We start from the raw sequence: 13,328 nt of genomic DNA, 5'->3' as shown, positions 1-13,328 counted from the left end.
TGTAGCAGTAGTTTTTCTATTAGCATATAAAATGGAGAAAATGAGGACATATTGTTTTCATTTAGGCTTCCATGGTCATAGACAGAAGTGCTACACAAGGTGATAAAATGCATAATATTTACCATTGGTTACAGATGATCCATTTGGCTGGTAGACAGTAACAGTAGCACTAGTTACTGTCTTATATTCTACTGCCAGCTCTTTATATTTGCTTTTCTTGTTCTCCCTGTAATTATAGTATATTCATACAGTCAAAATCTTGATAAAGCTTATCTTATTCACATATTTTATGAAACCAGGTCTAAAATTAGATGATGAAAGACGCCCATTGAGGCTACAAGTCACCCTGAGAATGAAAAGAGCTCCATTAGTTAAAGACAATGTAAGTGTAGACATTTTTGGCTACTTGATATCCTAGAGAGAAAATTTAAGGTGACAGAATATCTGAAACACTTTCTTGTACAGTCCACAGCCTCCTATAAGGCTCTGTGTGTCTGATATGTTTAATTCGAAATTAGTGAAGATTTGCTGCTAGTCGCAGGCATTGATGAGGAGTTTATTAGCTACAGAAATATGAACATGAGCATTTTGCTAAATGTTGTTTTTTTTCCTTTATGTTTCCAATAAAATTCACTTCCACACAGCATAGTTAACAAAAAATTTATGTCCACACAAAAACTGACAGACATGATTGAAAAGCTGTCAAAAGAATCTCAAGCAAAGATTGGTGATTTAGCCCTAGCCTCTGAGTCTGTTTGGGTAAATCAAAGGCTGTTAAAAAATTAATGCATCCAGCAAATGCAAATTCAAATGCCAAATAAAAATAAATAAATAAAACAAAGTTAAGCGCTGTTTTATGCAGCAGTGTTCTAAATAACACATTAGGACATATTTGTTCTTCAGTGTAGTCTGCAACTAACTATATTTTCCATGCAAACATGTAAAAATCTGTGCTAACTAGACAATTATCCATTGCCAAGCTAAGAAAGAAGTTAAAATCTCATATTGTGACTCACACTAATAACAGGACACAATCTAAAAATGAGATAAAAACACTAGTTAACCTATTCACATGTGACACAGCTGGATCATCTGTAAATCTTCATCTCTTGAAAACATCTTCCAAGATTGTAACGGGTTTTTCCAAAAGTTTGTTTTCAGTGCCTGAAAACTGTGTTTGCATGTAAAAGAGACACACAAACACATACACGAAAAAAATCTGCATTTGTCAAAATACTCATGTGTGTGTGTGAACAGGGTCTCAGAGGCGAAGATATCTGGTGCTTGAGAATATGGAATCTGTTTTCAAGTGGAATCAGTTTTCAATTCCCCTCCCTAGTCCTTATTGTAAACAAACATCAAGAAGAAAACATGGTTGGACTCTTGCAGTGACCTGCAGAAATGGGGAAGCTGGACTGTCCTATGATGCCCATATCAAAGTTATTTATTGTTCCCCAGCCCCCTAACCCAAACCCTAACACCTAATCAGTTATGTTGGGCCAACTTGTATCTAATGATCCAACAGCGTGCAGTCAACAGCAACTGCGGAGGACATCCATAAGAGGAAAATGGAAGGAGAGTTCTTCATGAATTACTTTTAATATCTAGAATTATACAGACTATTATATCTGGGAAGACACCCATCAGTCACATGAATTAACTGTTTGCTTTTTAAATTTTTTAAACTTTTTAAATAATACAAGATTTTTCTATTTTTTTTAACATTCAGAGTTTGTTATTTATATCTTTAAATGCAAATCATAAAAAGCAATGGAAGCTTGGCTTATTATACACAAAGTGTTATCCGTCTATTTCCACAGCACCCTCTAATGAAATGCATACTTTCTTAAAACCTCTTTAACATATAAATTTCATTCTAGTTTGGCCTCTTGGGGTCTGAGTGGAATGTGAACACGACAGAAACCTAATCCTGCAGGCTGTGCCCTTGTGTCTTTCAAGACTCTTAGAGACCTGCTGTATGAAACTAGTCCCCTGAGAGGAGAGAGGAAAGGAATAGAGGAAAGGCGAGGAGAGGAAAAGAGACAAGAGGGAAGCAAAGTCCTGCAAGGAAAAAAAAAAATTCGTAGGACTTCTGGATGGCACACGTTTGTATAGAGCAAATGTAATCTACATGTTGCAAACTATGTGCATAAATTCTTCAGCACATTAAAGCCAAAATTCATCAGAAGCTGCTAGACAAACACAACACATGTGACATACTGAAACGCACAAACATAAGCACACACCCACACCCACACGCAAGCAACCATTAAATCCTTGCCTCATGAAAAATGCATGGTAACTGGTGCGGCTCAGCACAACTCCCGATAAATAAGCAATCTCTGGAAGGAGATTGTGTCCAACTCAGAACCTAAAACAAGTGTACATCCTTGTGTGCATGTGTGTTTGTGTGCCATTAAAGGTTAAGATACAAAATGGTTCACCACAAAGAAGCAACTCCCTTGTGAGGAAAAATTGGAAAGGAATTAGATAGTGTGTCTATGTAAAGGGGGGGGTATGTGCGATGGAACAACAGATAACAGTGAGCTAAACACAAACACACTACATGCACACATACACGGGCACAAAGAGACACATTGTGGTTGGGAGGACAGGGATTGATGACACCAAAACAACAAGGCCTCCACATCACCTGAAGCTCCTACATCCCAGAGACACAAAGCAAAAAACACATAGTTCAAGGTTGCTAGCAACTAACAGATTTCAAATAAAAGTATGACAGCAACAAGGATACCAAATGGCACAGAAAATGTCAAACAAATGTCATTCAATTTGTACCGCTGCTCAGTGTTTCACTAGATTAATGGACATCTCTGCTGGTGAGCTTTATTGCAGGCGTTTTTTCAGGTGGCTCTATTTTTTTAATCTCCAGGACAAGGGTAAGAAATCAAGGTTTGTCATAGATCACAGGCATTCATTTTTCAGTGCACAGGATTTGACAAGGTGCATAGATGGCAGTGAGACATCTGTTGAAACTTCAAGGTTTTGCCAAGGAGAGCTCACGCGTGCAAGATGATGAGAGACGAGTAGTCTTCTCTATCAATGCTAATTTAGCCACCAAGTGTGGCTAAAAGAAGATGATGTATTTCCAAGAGAACGTCAACAAAGCATATCTTGTCAGTAGAATCTAATGTTATGCAAGTGAATTTCTTTGTTTAATCTATCCTGTATCTTCTCCAGATCATTCGCAAAATCCCTTAGACTGTACATTTATTTATGCAGCTACAAGAGGAAAAAAATGTATTCATTTATTTCTAGCAAGGCTTTGAATGAATATTAGAAAAACTTACAGAATAATAAGGATGTGGCACCTCTGTAGTTTCACATTCATTAAAATCACCTCCTTATTCATTAAAATCTGCAGGAGAATTTTCTCAGTTTCACGTGACCAGCTCTTACACTATACCTTGGATGCTTTCTCTGTTTTTTCCTTCACTTTTCCATTTCTCTTACACTGCGCACACGCATACAGAAGCAGTGTTAACCCGAATGTGCTGCAGTGTAAAGATAATTAGCATTTTTATTGAAAACGTATGGTTTATTAAGGAGGTGTTCGTCTAGGAGCAGAGACGGTGTGTTCTCTTGAGTGTGTTAACCTGTGTGTGTGTATGTGTGTGCATGTGTGGCGTGGGCACACTCCCTTGCACAATTCTGCATACAACGAGTGGCGACAGCAGCCTTAGTGCGATTATCACTGATCTCCAATCAGCCGGCTAAAGCCCAAGGTCATTTCTGGACAGAAGCGTTTTCAGCTTTCTTTCTCCGTTATTCTATTGTCCCCCTCTGTTCCCATATCCTCACCTGCCATTCTGTTTCATTATTTCATCCCATGCTTTTTCTCCTTGTTCGTTCTCTCCATTACCTCCTCCATATTTCCACCACTTCCTCCTCCCCCCTCAAGCCAGACCCTGTCTACCCTTCTGCGCGATGTCTTTTATCAGTTAATTCGTTCTCTCTGTACCTCGTCTGCTGGCCTCGTCTAACCTATTTCTCTCTATCTCTGTTTCAGCTGTCGCTCTGTAGTCTCTCCTTCTGACTCCTTGATCTCCTCCCCAATCGTCCCTTCCCTTTCTTAGGTTCTTTGGAAAACACACAAACACACAAAACTGCCCATATACATTGCACGTAGTTACAGAGATGTCACACACAAAGGAAAGAAGGAATCTTAAGGGTGAGTTCCCACGACAACATGCTTGCGTGTGATCATGATGAAGTTATTCCAAGGGTCCAGTCTGAGAGAAGTATTTAATTGAACAGACAAGAAGGTGATTTTATCTTTTAATTAGCTTTCAAACCAAGCCAAGTTCTATTGTCTAAAGTACACTGCATGGGTATTGCATAACATATCTGTGGCTTTCCTGATTAATAATTGTTAATTGCTTCATAACAGCAATTGAGAGAGCTGGGCATGCTGAATGAAGATGAGGAAATGGATAGACGTAAGCACACCTGTTTTGTAAAAAAATGAATGAATTTTTTTTTCTTAAGAGTTCTTGCTCAGATTAAATCTTTCCATCTACAGCAGCCGCCTTGGAGAAGCACTTTGTATGGCAGAGTGCTAATGGATGTATGGATATTTATAGTATGCCTGCAGTGCTATGAGACAGTATACACAGGTGGCTAATTACTGCAGAAGCTAGCTGGCTAGTTTGGCACACGACTGCCACAAACTCATACCACAGTGAGCGAGAGAAAGAGGCTGCACTTGATTGTAGCTTTGGAAAACAGCCAAAAACACGAGGAGAGATGAGAAGTGAATGCAGCGCAAGCCAAAAAAGATTCTGAAGGACTAAAAGAGGAGGGGGAGATGGAGGAGCAAACTTTCCCTGAAAACTGAACCGTACATAATTTAATTACCTGTTTTACAACCCACTTTGAGAATTGTTTACAAATATCTGTGTCGTGGGAAACTTAGCAATCCTACTTGAATGACAGTTCTCGGGAAGAAACTGCATCTGCTGCATGAAGTTGTGTCTCTTGGCTCATTTTCTTTCCATGCATTCAGTTGGTGAATGGCAACACGTGCCCCCAGAGATTATTACACACTCAACAAATGGTGCTACAAGTGTGCTCAATGTTAAGGGAGATGTGATGTCCCTTGATATTAAACTCATTTGAGTGCATTGTGCTAAAGCAAAACTTGCCTTCAAATATAATTATAATTTATGAAAGTTGGCGCTTGCATGCTTTTTAGAGAGGTAGGAGTTTGACTACACTGTCATATATTTAAAAATTGAATACTCCTTTTTTAAAATCATCTTGATTTAAGGCAATCGTTTGGAGATATATAACCCCTTAATGTCTCGGAAAACTAATCTCTCACACCAGAACTGCTGACAGCATTGATTTGCTATGTTAACACCTCATGAGATCATTAAAGGCTTAATCTGCAGTATAAATGTCAGTGTGTTACAAGATTCCAGAATAGTTTCAGCTTTCATAGAATATGTATTTCTATTTATTTGAAGTAGGGGTGTCCCTATATTCATCTAAATGCTTAATGATTAATGTATATGATATTGAAGGACTGTAATATGGATGTTATGTGGATGATACATTCACCCTCATGCTGCAGTTGAGATCTGAGAGAAAACATTCCAAAACAAGGATAAACTAGTTAATGATACTGTGCTTTTTCTTTCTCTTTTAAATGTTGTATTAATGTGATAATATCAATATTGTGAAATGGCAGAATATTAAACAGATTAGATCATTACTGACTGTGATTTTCTCTCTTACTCTTTATTGTTTCAGAAACTGGTCTCTTATGCCCAGAACTGCACTCAAACCTGCAGAATCAAGGTACAAAAAGGCCCTAAAAATTGTTGAAAGGAAAAGCTTTTCAAATCACTGCTTTTATATTCTCAGTAAATACAAGTTTTTGTGTTTTGAGAATTTTAAGACATTTAAATATGCTTGTTCCGTATATGAAATATTGAATGGACTTGCACCACCACCAGTGAAGGAGTATGTTAAGCTTAAGTCATTCAGTGGAAGTACCACGAGAGCCACCACAAGCGGAGCCTGTGAGGTCCCCCACAGACACATCACTTTTGGACAATCTGTGCTGCCAGTGAGGGGTAGTAACATCTGGAACATGATACCACCTGGACTAAGGGAATGCATCACATACAGTTTTAAATCACATCTCAAACACTGGCTTATTACCAACCAAACCTGTTCGCACAGCTTGATAGATGCTTTGCTGTGCACAGACACTTATGCTGCTGCGTGGCGTACACATCTGCCTTGCTTTCTGTGTTTAGTGTCCTTTTCTTGTTGTATATCTTATCATATGCGTAACATATGTATGTGCCACACTCTTTCTTTCTATACTGATCCTGTGTGGCTGAATGGTAATTTATTGTGTGCACTTTACCACATGCACTTTATACAATATTTACTACAACCGGTTTACATGTTACTTTTGTGACCTGCCAAGGGACAACAGAACCAAATTAGCAGTTATGCTAACTCTGCACACATTTACATTTTTTATTTCTTTTTACTTATGTTCATGAATGTGCAATATGTCCCCGTTTAAATAAATAAAAACAAAATTGGGCACGATTATTGTACAATGTAACTTTTAAGAATTTGATGCATGCAAAATGAGGGATCTGTACGGGGTTGGGCCATGTAAACATCAAGGTATTATCCGCCAAACATGCAGAGTCATGACATCCAAGAGCATTTTTAATCTTTAAACAACATATTCCTCTGTTACATTGTGAGGCACTTCTCTAAACACACCCACAGGAGCCAGGTAGTGTAACATGGCGCTACCTGATCCAGCCTGAGCACTTCAGACAGCATGTTGAAAATGCTAATGTACTATCAAAGCTCTCTCTCCTTCAGTCTTTTTCTGATAGTCTTTCTTCATCTCCTTTGCTGTGTCCCTTCCTCTGTTAGCTGAGCTCTCCAATGACATTGTATCAGATGCTGTCTATTTTTGCAAGGAGAAACGTTACCCTCACTGACCAATTGTTTATCAGATCAGCATACAGCTCATCTCCTTTTGATCTTAAGCTGCTGCTTTTCGGTGACAAATCCTTGAAATAAGTTGTGGTGTCTTTTCAAGCAGTCTTGCAGTTGTACTGAAGACAAAGACAGAGCATATAGACAAGTCTCAAATGAATGAAACAAGAGTGAGAGCATACAGTACAACGATATGCACTCTTTTCTTGATGCTTGCATGTGCATGCAGTTGGTGTGTGTGCGTGCCTGGTGGGGCATTAAGCAGGTATCAGGTTGTGTTTCCATCTGCTCCAGAGAGGACTCTGATAGTCCTATTATTTAATCTTCTGGTCATACTAGACGCCAGGCAAGAGCCGTTTAGCCTGACATAATTGAATGCTTCAGTGTGGGAGATCACCTTGGCCGTCTGCATGGATGGTAGTGCCAGGGCTGTAGACAGCTTGAGATGAAGACTTAAAAGTGTTTGGAATTTCTAAAGAACTTCAGGAGGAATTTTTCACATGAATTAAATCAAATTTGCACCAACTAGTCAACGAAATATGTGACAAAACTATTTTTCAGTAGTGGGAACTTGAGTTAAACTGCAGTGGTGCAGACGTTTCCCTGATATACTGTACATAAAACTAATATTTTACTTGAAAAATTGCCTTAAGAGTGCAATGGTCACATACACAGCCATTATTCAATTCAGATAAAACTTAGAACAAGAAGTTTCCTTCATCTAACTTTCATGTGAACGCTACTTCCAACAAAAATGGCATATTTGTGCCCTAGATACTTTTGTTGTGAGTATAATTTACATAAAAATCAACAACAGGAAATGCAGCATTTTTGACCACTTGTGAGATTATATATATATATGATTCTGGAAAGGAAGGTATTGTAGCAAATTGTGGATGACATTCAGTTTTAGAGGATGACAAACATTTGCCCAGCTACAGAGGAATTGGAAAATTTGAACGTGATGACTGGATTTCTGTGTTCATAAGAAAGTGTGACCAATTAACCTAACATGCATGTCTTTGAATGTTGGAAGGTAGCCAGAGTATGCAGAGAGAACACACACATACATGCATGTCTGTCCTGGTTGTTTATGTATTTCTTTCTAATGAATTTATTTCTCCATTTAATGTAATTTTGGTATGTAGCTTTGTACTTAAAAAAGGACTTTACTTGAAAATCGGTGCTGTGAACATTATTAATCTATTTTTTTCTTTCAAAGTTAAAGCCAAAATGACCTGTAATCTTTGAAAGTGGTCTTAAGAAAAGGTTCTCTAGGATTTTTTAGTCTTTTAAAGTTTTTACTTGGAAACTGGGTTTGTGTGTCAAATATTGTGCTTAGTTTCAGTGATACAAACTGTACTTATTTCCTGCTTACCAGAGAATACATAAATTAATTTTTGCAGTGTTGCATGCTACCCATGTATTCTTAGTTTCCAAACTTTTGACAGTTACTGTGTATTTGTACACACTTCTGCAGTGTGAATACACACAGTTATTAGAAATCAAATAAACCACCTACTGAGAACAATAAACTTTGAAGCATGTTGTGATTAAAAAGTAATCAGAGACTGGCAGCACATGAATAGATTTAACTTTCTCCTGAAGCAGACACTGTGTTTTACCTTTGCCTTTTGGACAAACCCTTTTAGCTGGAATCTGGTGTAAAATGAACATCAAGGACAAATAGATGTCTTTAATCTGTTAAATCTTCATGCTGATCTGTTTTGCATTTATTATAACCTAGATTTGGGGGGGGGGGGGGTCCACTGGTTTAAACAAACAACATCAAAACAGTTGGGACATTTTGTGGGCATGTCCTATACATGTTTCACTCCAGCATATACAACCTCCAAGTCACTTACAACACTGTCAAAGGTCATATCACCAAATCCCATTTGTCTTTCTCATCCTTCCTTCTTTGGACTTTCCCAGGCATTGAAGTCATTATGACTTCCCCTGTAAACTTACTCTGGCATCATATTACCATGTCCATGTTGTTGTTAAGACTATACAAGGAAAAAAATAAAACAACAGTCTTTCCCAAATTCAGCTTTAAGGCAAATAATTCCTAAAAACTTAGAATGAAATTCCTTTAACAACATATATTGATGAATTCACATACTGATGATTGACTGCAGCAACATTACATGCATAGGATATTTTCACTACTAAAAGAATAGCTGTACTTACTGTAAGGAACACACTCGTACTGCACTTCCAGGTATTTGTATGTGCCTGGGCAGGGATCAGGGAAGACATCGGGGCCTGCCACCACTGCACACTGGGTACGGTTGTTGCATCTACAAGCAGAGGACAGATAAAGAGTTAAATCTACATTTATCTTCCAAAATGATCTTGTCATTAAAAAAAAAAAAAAAAAAAAAAAAAAGATGATCATCATAACCTTCATGAAGGATGGATTTATTTTTGGACTGTTGAATGAGTCCAAAATGTTCAGGCAGAGCAAAAGCACTCTTAACACAATGCATGATAATTGTTATATTTATTACAAGGTTGTGTTTTAAAATCAAAAAACAAACTTGGAGAGATATGTTATTTGTTGGGGTCTTAAGAAAACTGTATTTTGACAAGTACAAAAATGTATATTATAATTTGGAAAATTAAACCTGGTTGCATTTAAACCTAACAAAAGGGATGAATAAAAGATTCAAATTAAGCCATACAGTTTCACTGCACAGAGCAGGTTCATTCAACATCCATTTACTCTTCCTATGACTTCCTATGATCTATTTTTAGTCAGTGATGAGGTACTTTTCTCAACATTAAAATGGATCAGACTTATGTGGACTAACAGCAGCTCAAATTAATAGACTCACCAGGCTGTTGAAATTTTAAGTTTTTTTCTTTTAGTACTTTTTAGTAGAAAATGATCATCAATTAAGATTATTTTTTCATTAGAAGCATAACTTTGCTCCACTAGTTCCTTTCCTCAGGCATCTATACTTATATGTACCGACATAATCCTCTACATTCATCCTAACAAGAGTCATCTGTGCTAAAGGACCCTTTATGTTGTAAATGTGGCAGATAATAAGCCCTTATTGGTACTTCTGGAGTGGACATTACAGTAATGGAATCATTGAATTCACTGGTATACAAGGTGGATGGATACTGAAGAGCTGTAGCACAAGGACACTCCAGCTGTGTGTGTGTGTGTGTGTGTGTCTTTGCAGCAAGAACAATAACCTATGTCTTTAAGAGTATTTTGACCCAGACTCCAGATAATTAATTCTAATCATCAGGGGGGCCCTCTCCTCTGACACACAAAATGTAAGTATTTTTCACTCTTATTAACACAGGTTATGTAAGGCGACACGCTGTGTCTATTAAACCTGTCTGCATACGTGTTTACATTCATGTACAGCAGGACAACAGCTTTTAAAATGCATGCATCAAATTTATGTGTAATTAAACATTCTAATGGCATTTCTGCACAACCAAAGGAAATTTGTTGGTAGACAACCGTGACCGTGTATTATCATGATCAATATATGAAATATAAAAATGCTACATCACACTGAGGTGCCTTTTTAACTCAATGGCACTTCCTGGTTTTAATGAATTATTGAAATGACATGAATAAAAAATATGTTTTGTTCAAGAATAGGGACAAAGGACACACGAGAAGAAAGGGCTATTTTAAGACTGTTGATAAGCTATCTTTTCTGCTCTGAATATTTTCTTTCAATTAGTTAATCTGCTCTGACTTCCCTCTCTACACACCTGTCAAACAAAGGACATTTACATTAAAACAGCCAGATTCTCCCATTGAGATGTTTTTTAATGAGCCTTTCCAAATGTAATTTTTAAAAGCAACATTCAACAATTTACATAATGAAATATGCATAATTTAATTTTTAGTTCAATATCCACTTATAACAGAGACATAATATAGATTGCAGCAAACTGTTCACTGTGACATTTATTGGTGCCTACTTGGTGCCGTTTATCTATGGTCAAGTGAGGGGTTGTTGCAGTTTAAAAGGTTTAAAAGTGTATGTGGTGCAATGTCTGTCATATTCTAATAACAATGTACGCCTTTCCTGTCTCCCTCCTTTCTTTTTTCTCGCCTCTGTGCTTTTTAATTTCTTGCCCCGGTGCCTTCATCATCGGTCACCTGTCACCAATGCAACTTGTGGACTGAGGGTGGCAAAACTGACACGCTGCTACAACTTTGCTCACAACACCCGCCAGTGGACACAAGCTGGCCCACAGTGTTGAATCAGAGGACAAAAACATCATTTAATGACCTAGCTTGAAAACCGTCCGCTGCTTTTGTTACTTTGATGTCATCGCACTTGCAGATAAGTGAGCCAAGCTCACTGTTTCAATCGTAGCCGTGTGCTCAAAGTACTGCCACAGGCACAAGTGTAGTGTTAATTATTTCCAGATCCAGAGTTTAAGTCTGAACACTGACAGCTCAAAGGCCAAGAGGCTTTGTAAAACCCCTTGTAATGCTAAAGAAGAGGGGAGAAAAACTCACCTGAAATACAAAGATTCAAGTGAATAGGGCAGTGAAACCGCATGATATCAAAAGGTCTAACAAAAAAATGATAAATAAATTAAAATATCCTTTCAAGTAATAATAAAAAACACTCAAATATTTTATCTTTCAATCAAAAAGATGTCAAATCACTCTTAACTCTTTGCTAGAATATGTTAGCTAACAGTGTTGCTAATGCTAAACAAACCACCTAACTCACACTAAACCTAAAATATGAGGGTAAATGATTCTCTCATATGGGATATTTCATAAGATATTACTCAAGTTTGTGGTGTGAAGACATACAGAATTTATTTTACACCTTCTCTAAATTCTGGCATTCCAACAATGTCAACATATGATTCAAGCTAAATTTGCTATCTCCAGCAAATCTCTATTTGATGAACAAACACACAATTGCAGGTTAATTTAAAAGCAACCATAATAGACAGAAATACTATGCCACCTGTTTGTTTTAACTATTTATCAGATTTATTAGTTTAGCTGAGTTTGTAGCTCTGTCCAGTTTTGAAATAGCTGCTGTTGCATTGATCCATCATAAAGAAAAACATACTGAGGGTATATTGTTTCTTAATGCCTTTTTCTTGTAACTTTACCCTCTCTTTGCACTTTTTGCCATATCTTTTTTCTCCACTGCCTTTGCCATTAGCTAGATAAGGGTCACTGTCACAGAACATGCTGAGCATCATCATTTACATCCAGCTAATCAATGATGAATTTTGTTGCTAACTATTGATATCAGATCATTTAATACACAGCAGGTCAAAGGTGGAAATGCATAGCCATAAAATTCACCGCTCATTACACTTATGATATGCCACTTATAGTATAAAAATAAAAACTAAAAACTGACACAATAAAGGTTAAACTTCAATATTATAGGTGAGGATTTAAAAAGATTTGATACAAGGGACAGGAAAGTATGATAATCTAAGTTTAAACTATGTGTGAATGAATGTTTGTGCATATCTCTGCTTTATATGACAGCAAAAACAGCTTCATGGTTGAGTCATAATTCACTGAAGGTTACTGACTAAATAAAATGTAGAGAGCAAAGATTTGGCAATCCCTTGTGTGGAATATCTTTTCCCAATCACTCCCTCTCTCTGTCTATTTTTGTCTGCAGTGCCTTTCTTTTTCTTCTCCCCACATTCTCTAAGCCAAGAAAATAAACCTTATTTTTTTCTGCCTTTGTCTCCATCCTTTCGGCCTAGGAATTATTCCTCTCCATTTGTCTCTGGTTCCAACTGTCATTTTTTCTGTCTGTTTATCTGTCTTAAACCCACTTAGCTGCAGTTTCCGAAGTCACACCCCGATATATGTGGTAGGACTCTTATTGCTGACTTGTTCTCTCTCTCTTTCTGTCCTCTCTCACTCCTTAATTCATTTTCTCATCCCTGCCTCCCTCAGGGCGTCATCTCCAGCCTTCCCTCTGTTTCTCCTTCAATCCTTCCATCCTCAGTAAAGCCCATGCTGACGTCACCACTCTGTCTGAGCCAGTAGCCTGACTCAGATCCAAAAAAGACTCCCTCATGTCCCCAGTACCTCCATCTCCTTTTTTTTTTTCGATATTGCTCTCATTTCCTTCCTTCCACAAGCTCTCCACATTGTGACCCAAGATTAATATCTCGATCCCACACACACCTTTCTCACTTCTTATTTATTTATTTTAAATTAGCATGACCACATCAAAACAAAGCAGTGGTCTGGATACCGTCTTGCCTGCTTGTCTTGCTTTCTTGCAGTGTGCAACACATACACACACTCACACGCCTGTAGACAAACAAACCATTCACTAACA

The 13,328-nt window shown here is 37.6% G+C and overlaps 1 protein-coding gene across 6 annotated transcripts in view; it reads right to left on the bottom strand.

Annotated features, from left to right (window-relative positions):
• The window catches only part of adgrl3.1 (adhesion G protein-coupled receptor L3.1), a 139,717-nt gene that overhangs the window by 68,945 nt on the left and 57,444 nt on the right, over positions 1–13,328 (bottom strand). For all 6 annotated transcript variants that reach the window (XM_041982979.1, XM_041982982.1, XM_041982983.1 and 3 more), the window contains one exon: positions 9,193–9,302. In XM_041982979.1, the coding sequence (XP_041838913.1) occupies positions 9,193–9,302 (110 nt within the window). The remainder of the gene's footprint in view (positions 1–9,192; positions 9,303–13,328) is intronic.

This window comes from Melanotaenia boesemani, chromosome 4, assembly GCF_017639745.1.
Source record: "Melanotaenia boesemani isolate fMelBoe1 chromosome 4, fMelBoe1.pri, whole genome shotgun sequence".
NCBI lineage: Eukaryota > Metazoa > Chordata > Actinopteri > Atheriniformes > Melanotaeniidae > Melanotaenia > Melanotaenia boesemani.
The sequence above is the reverse complement of the archived record's forward strand: the minus strand, read 5'-3'. Positions and strand labels throughout refer to the sequence as shown.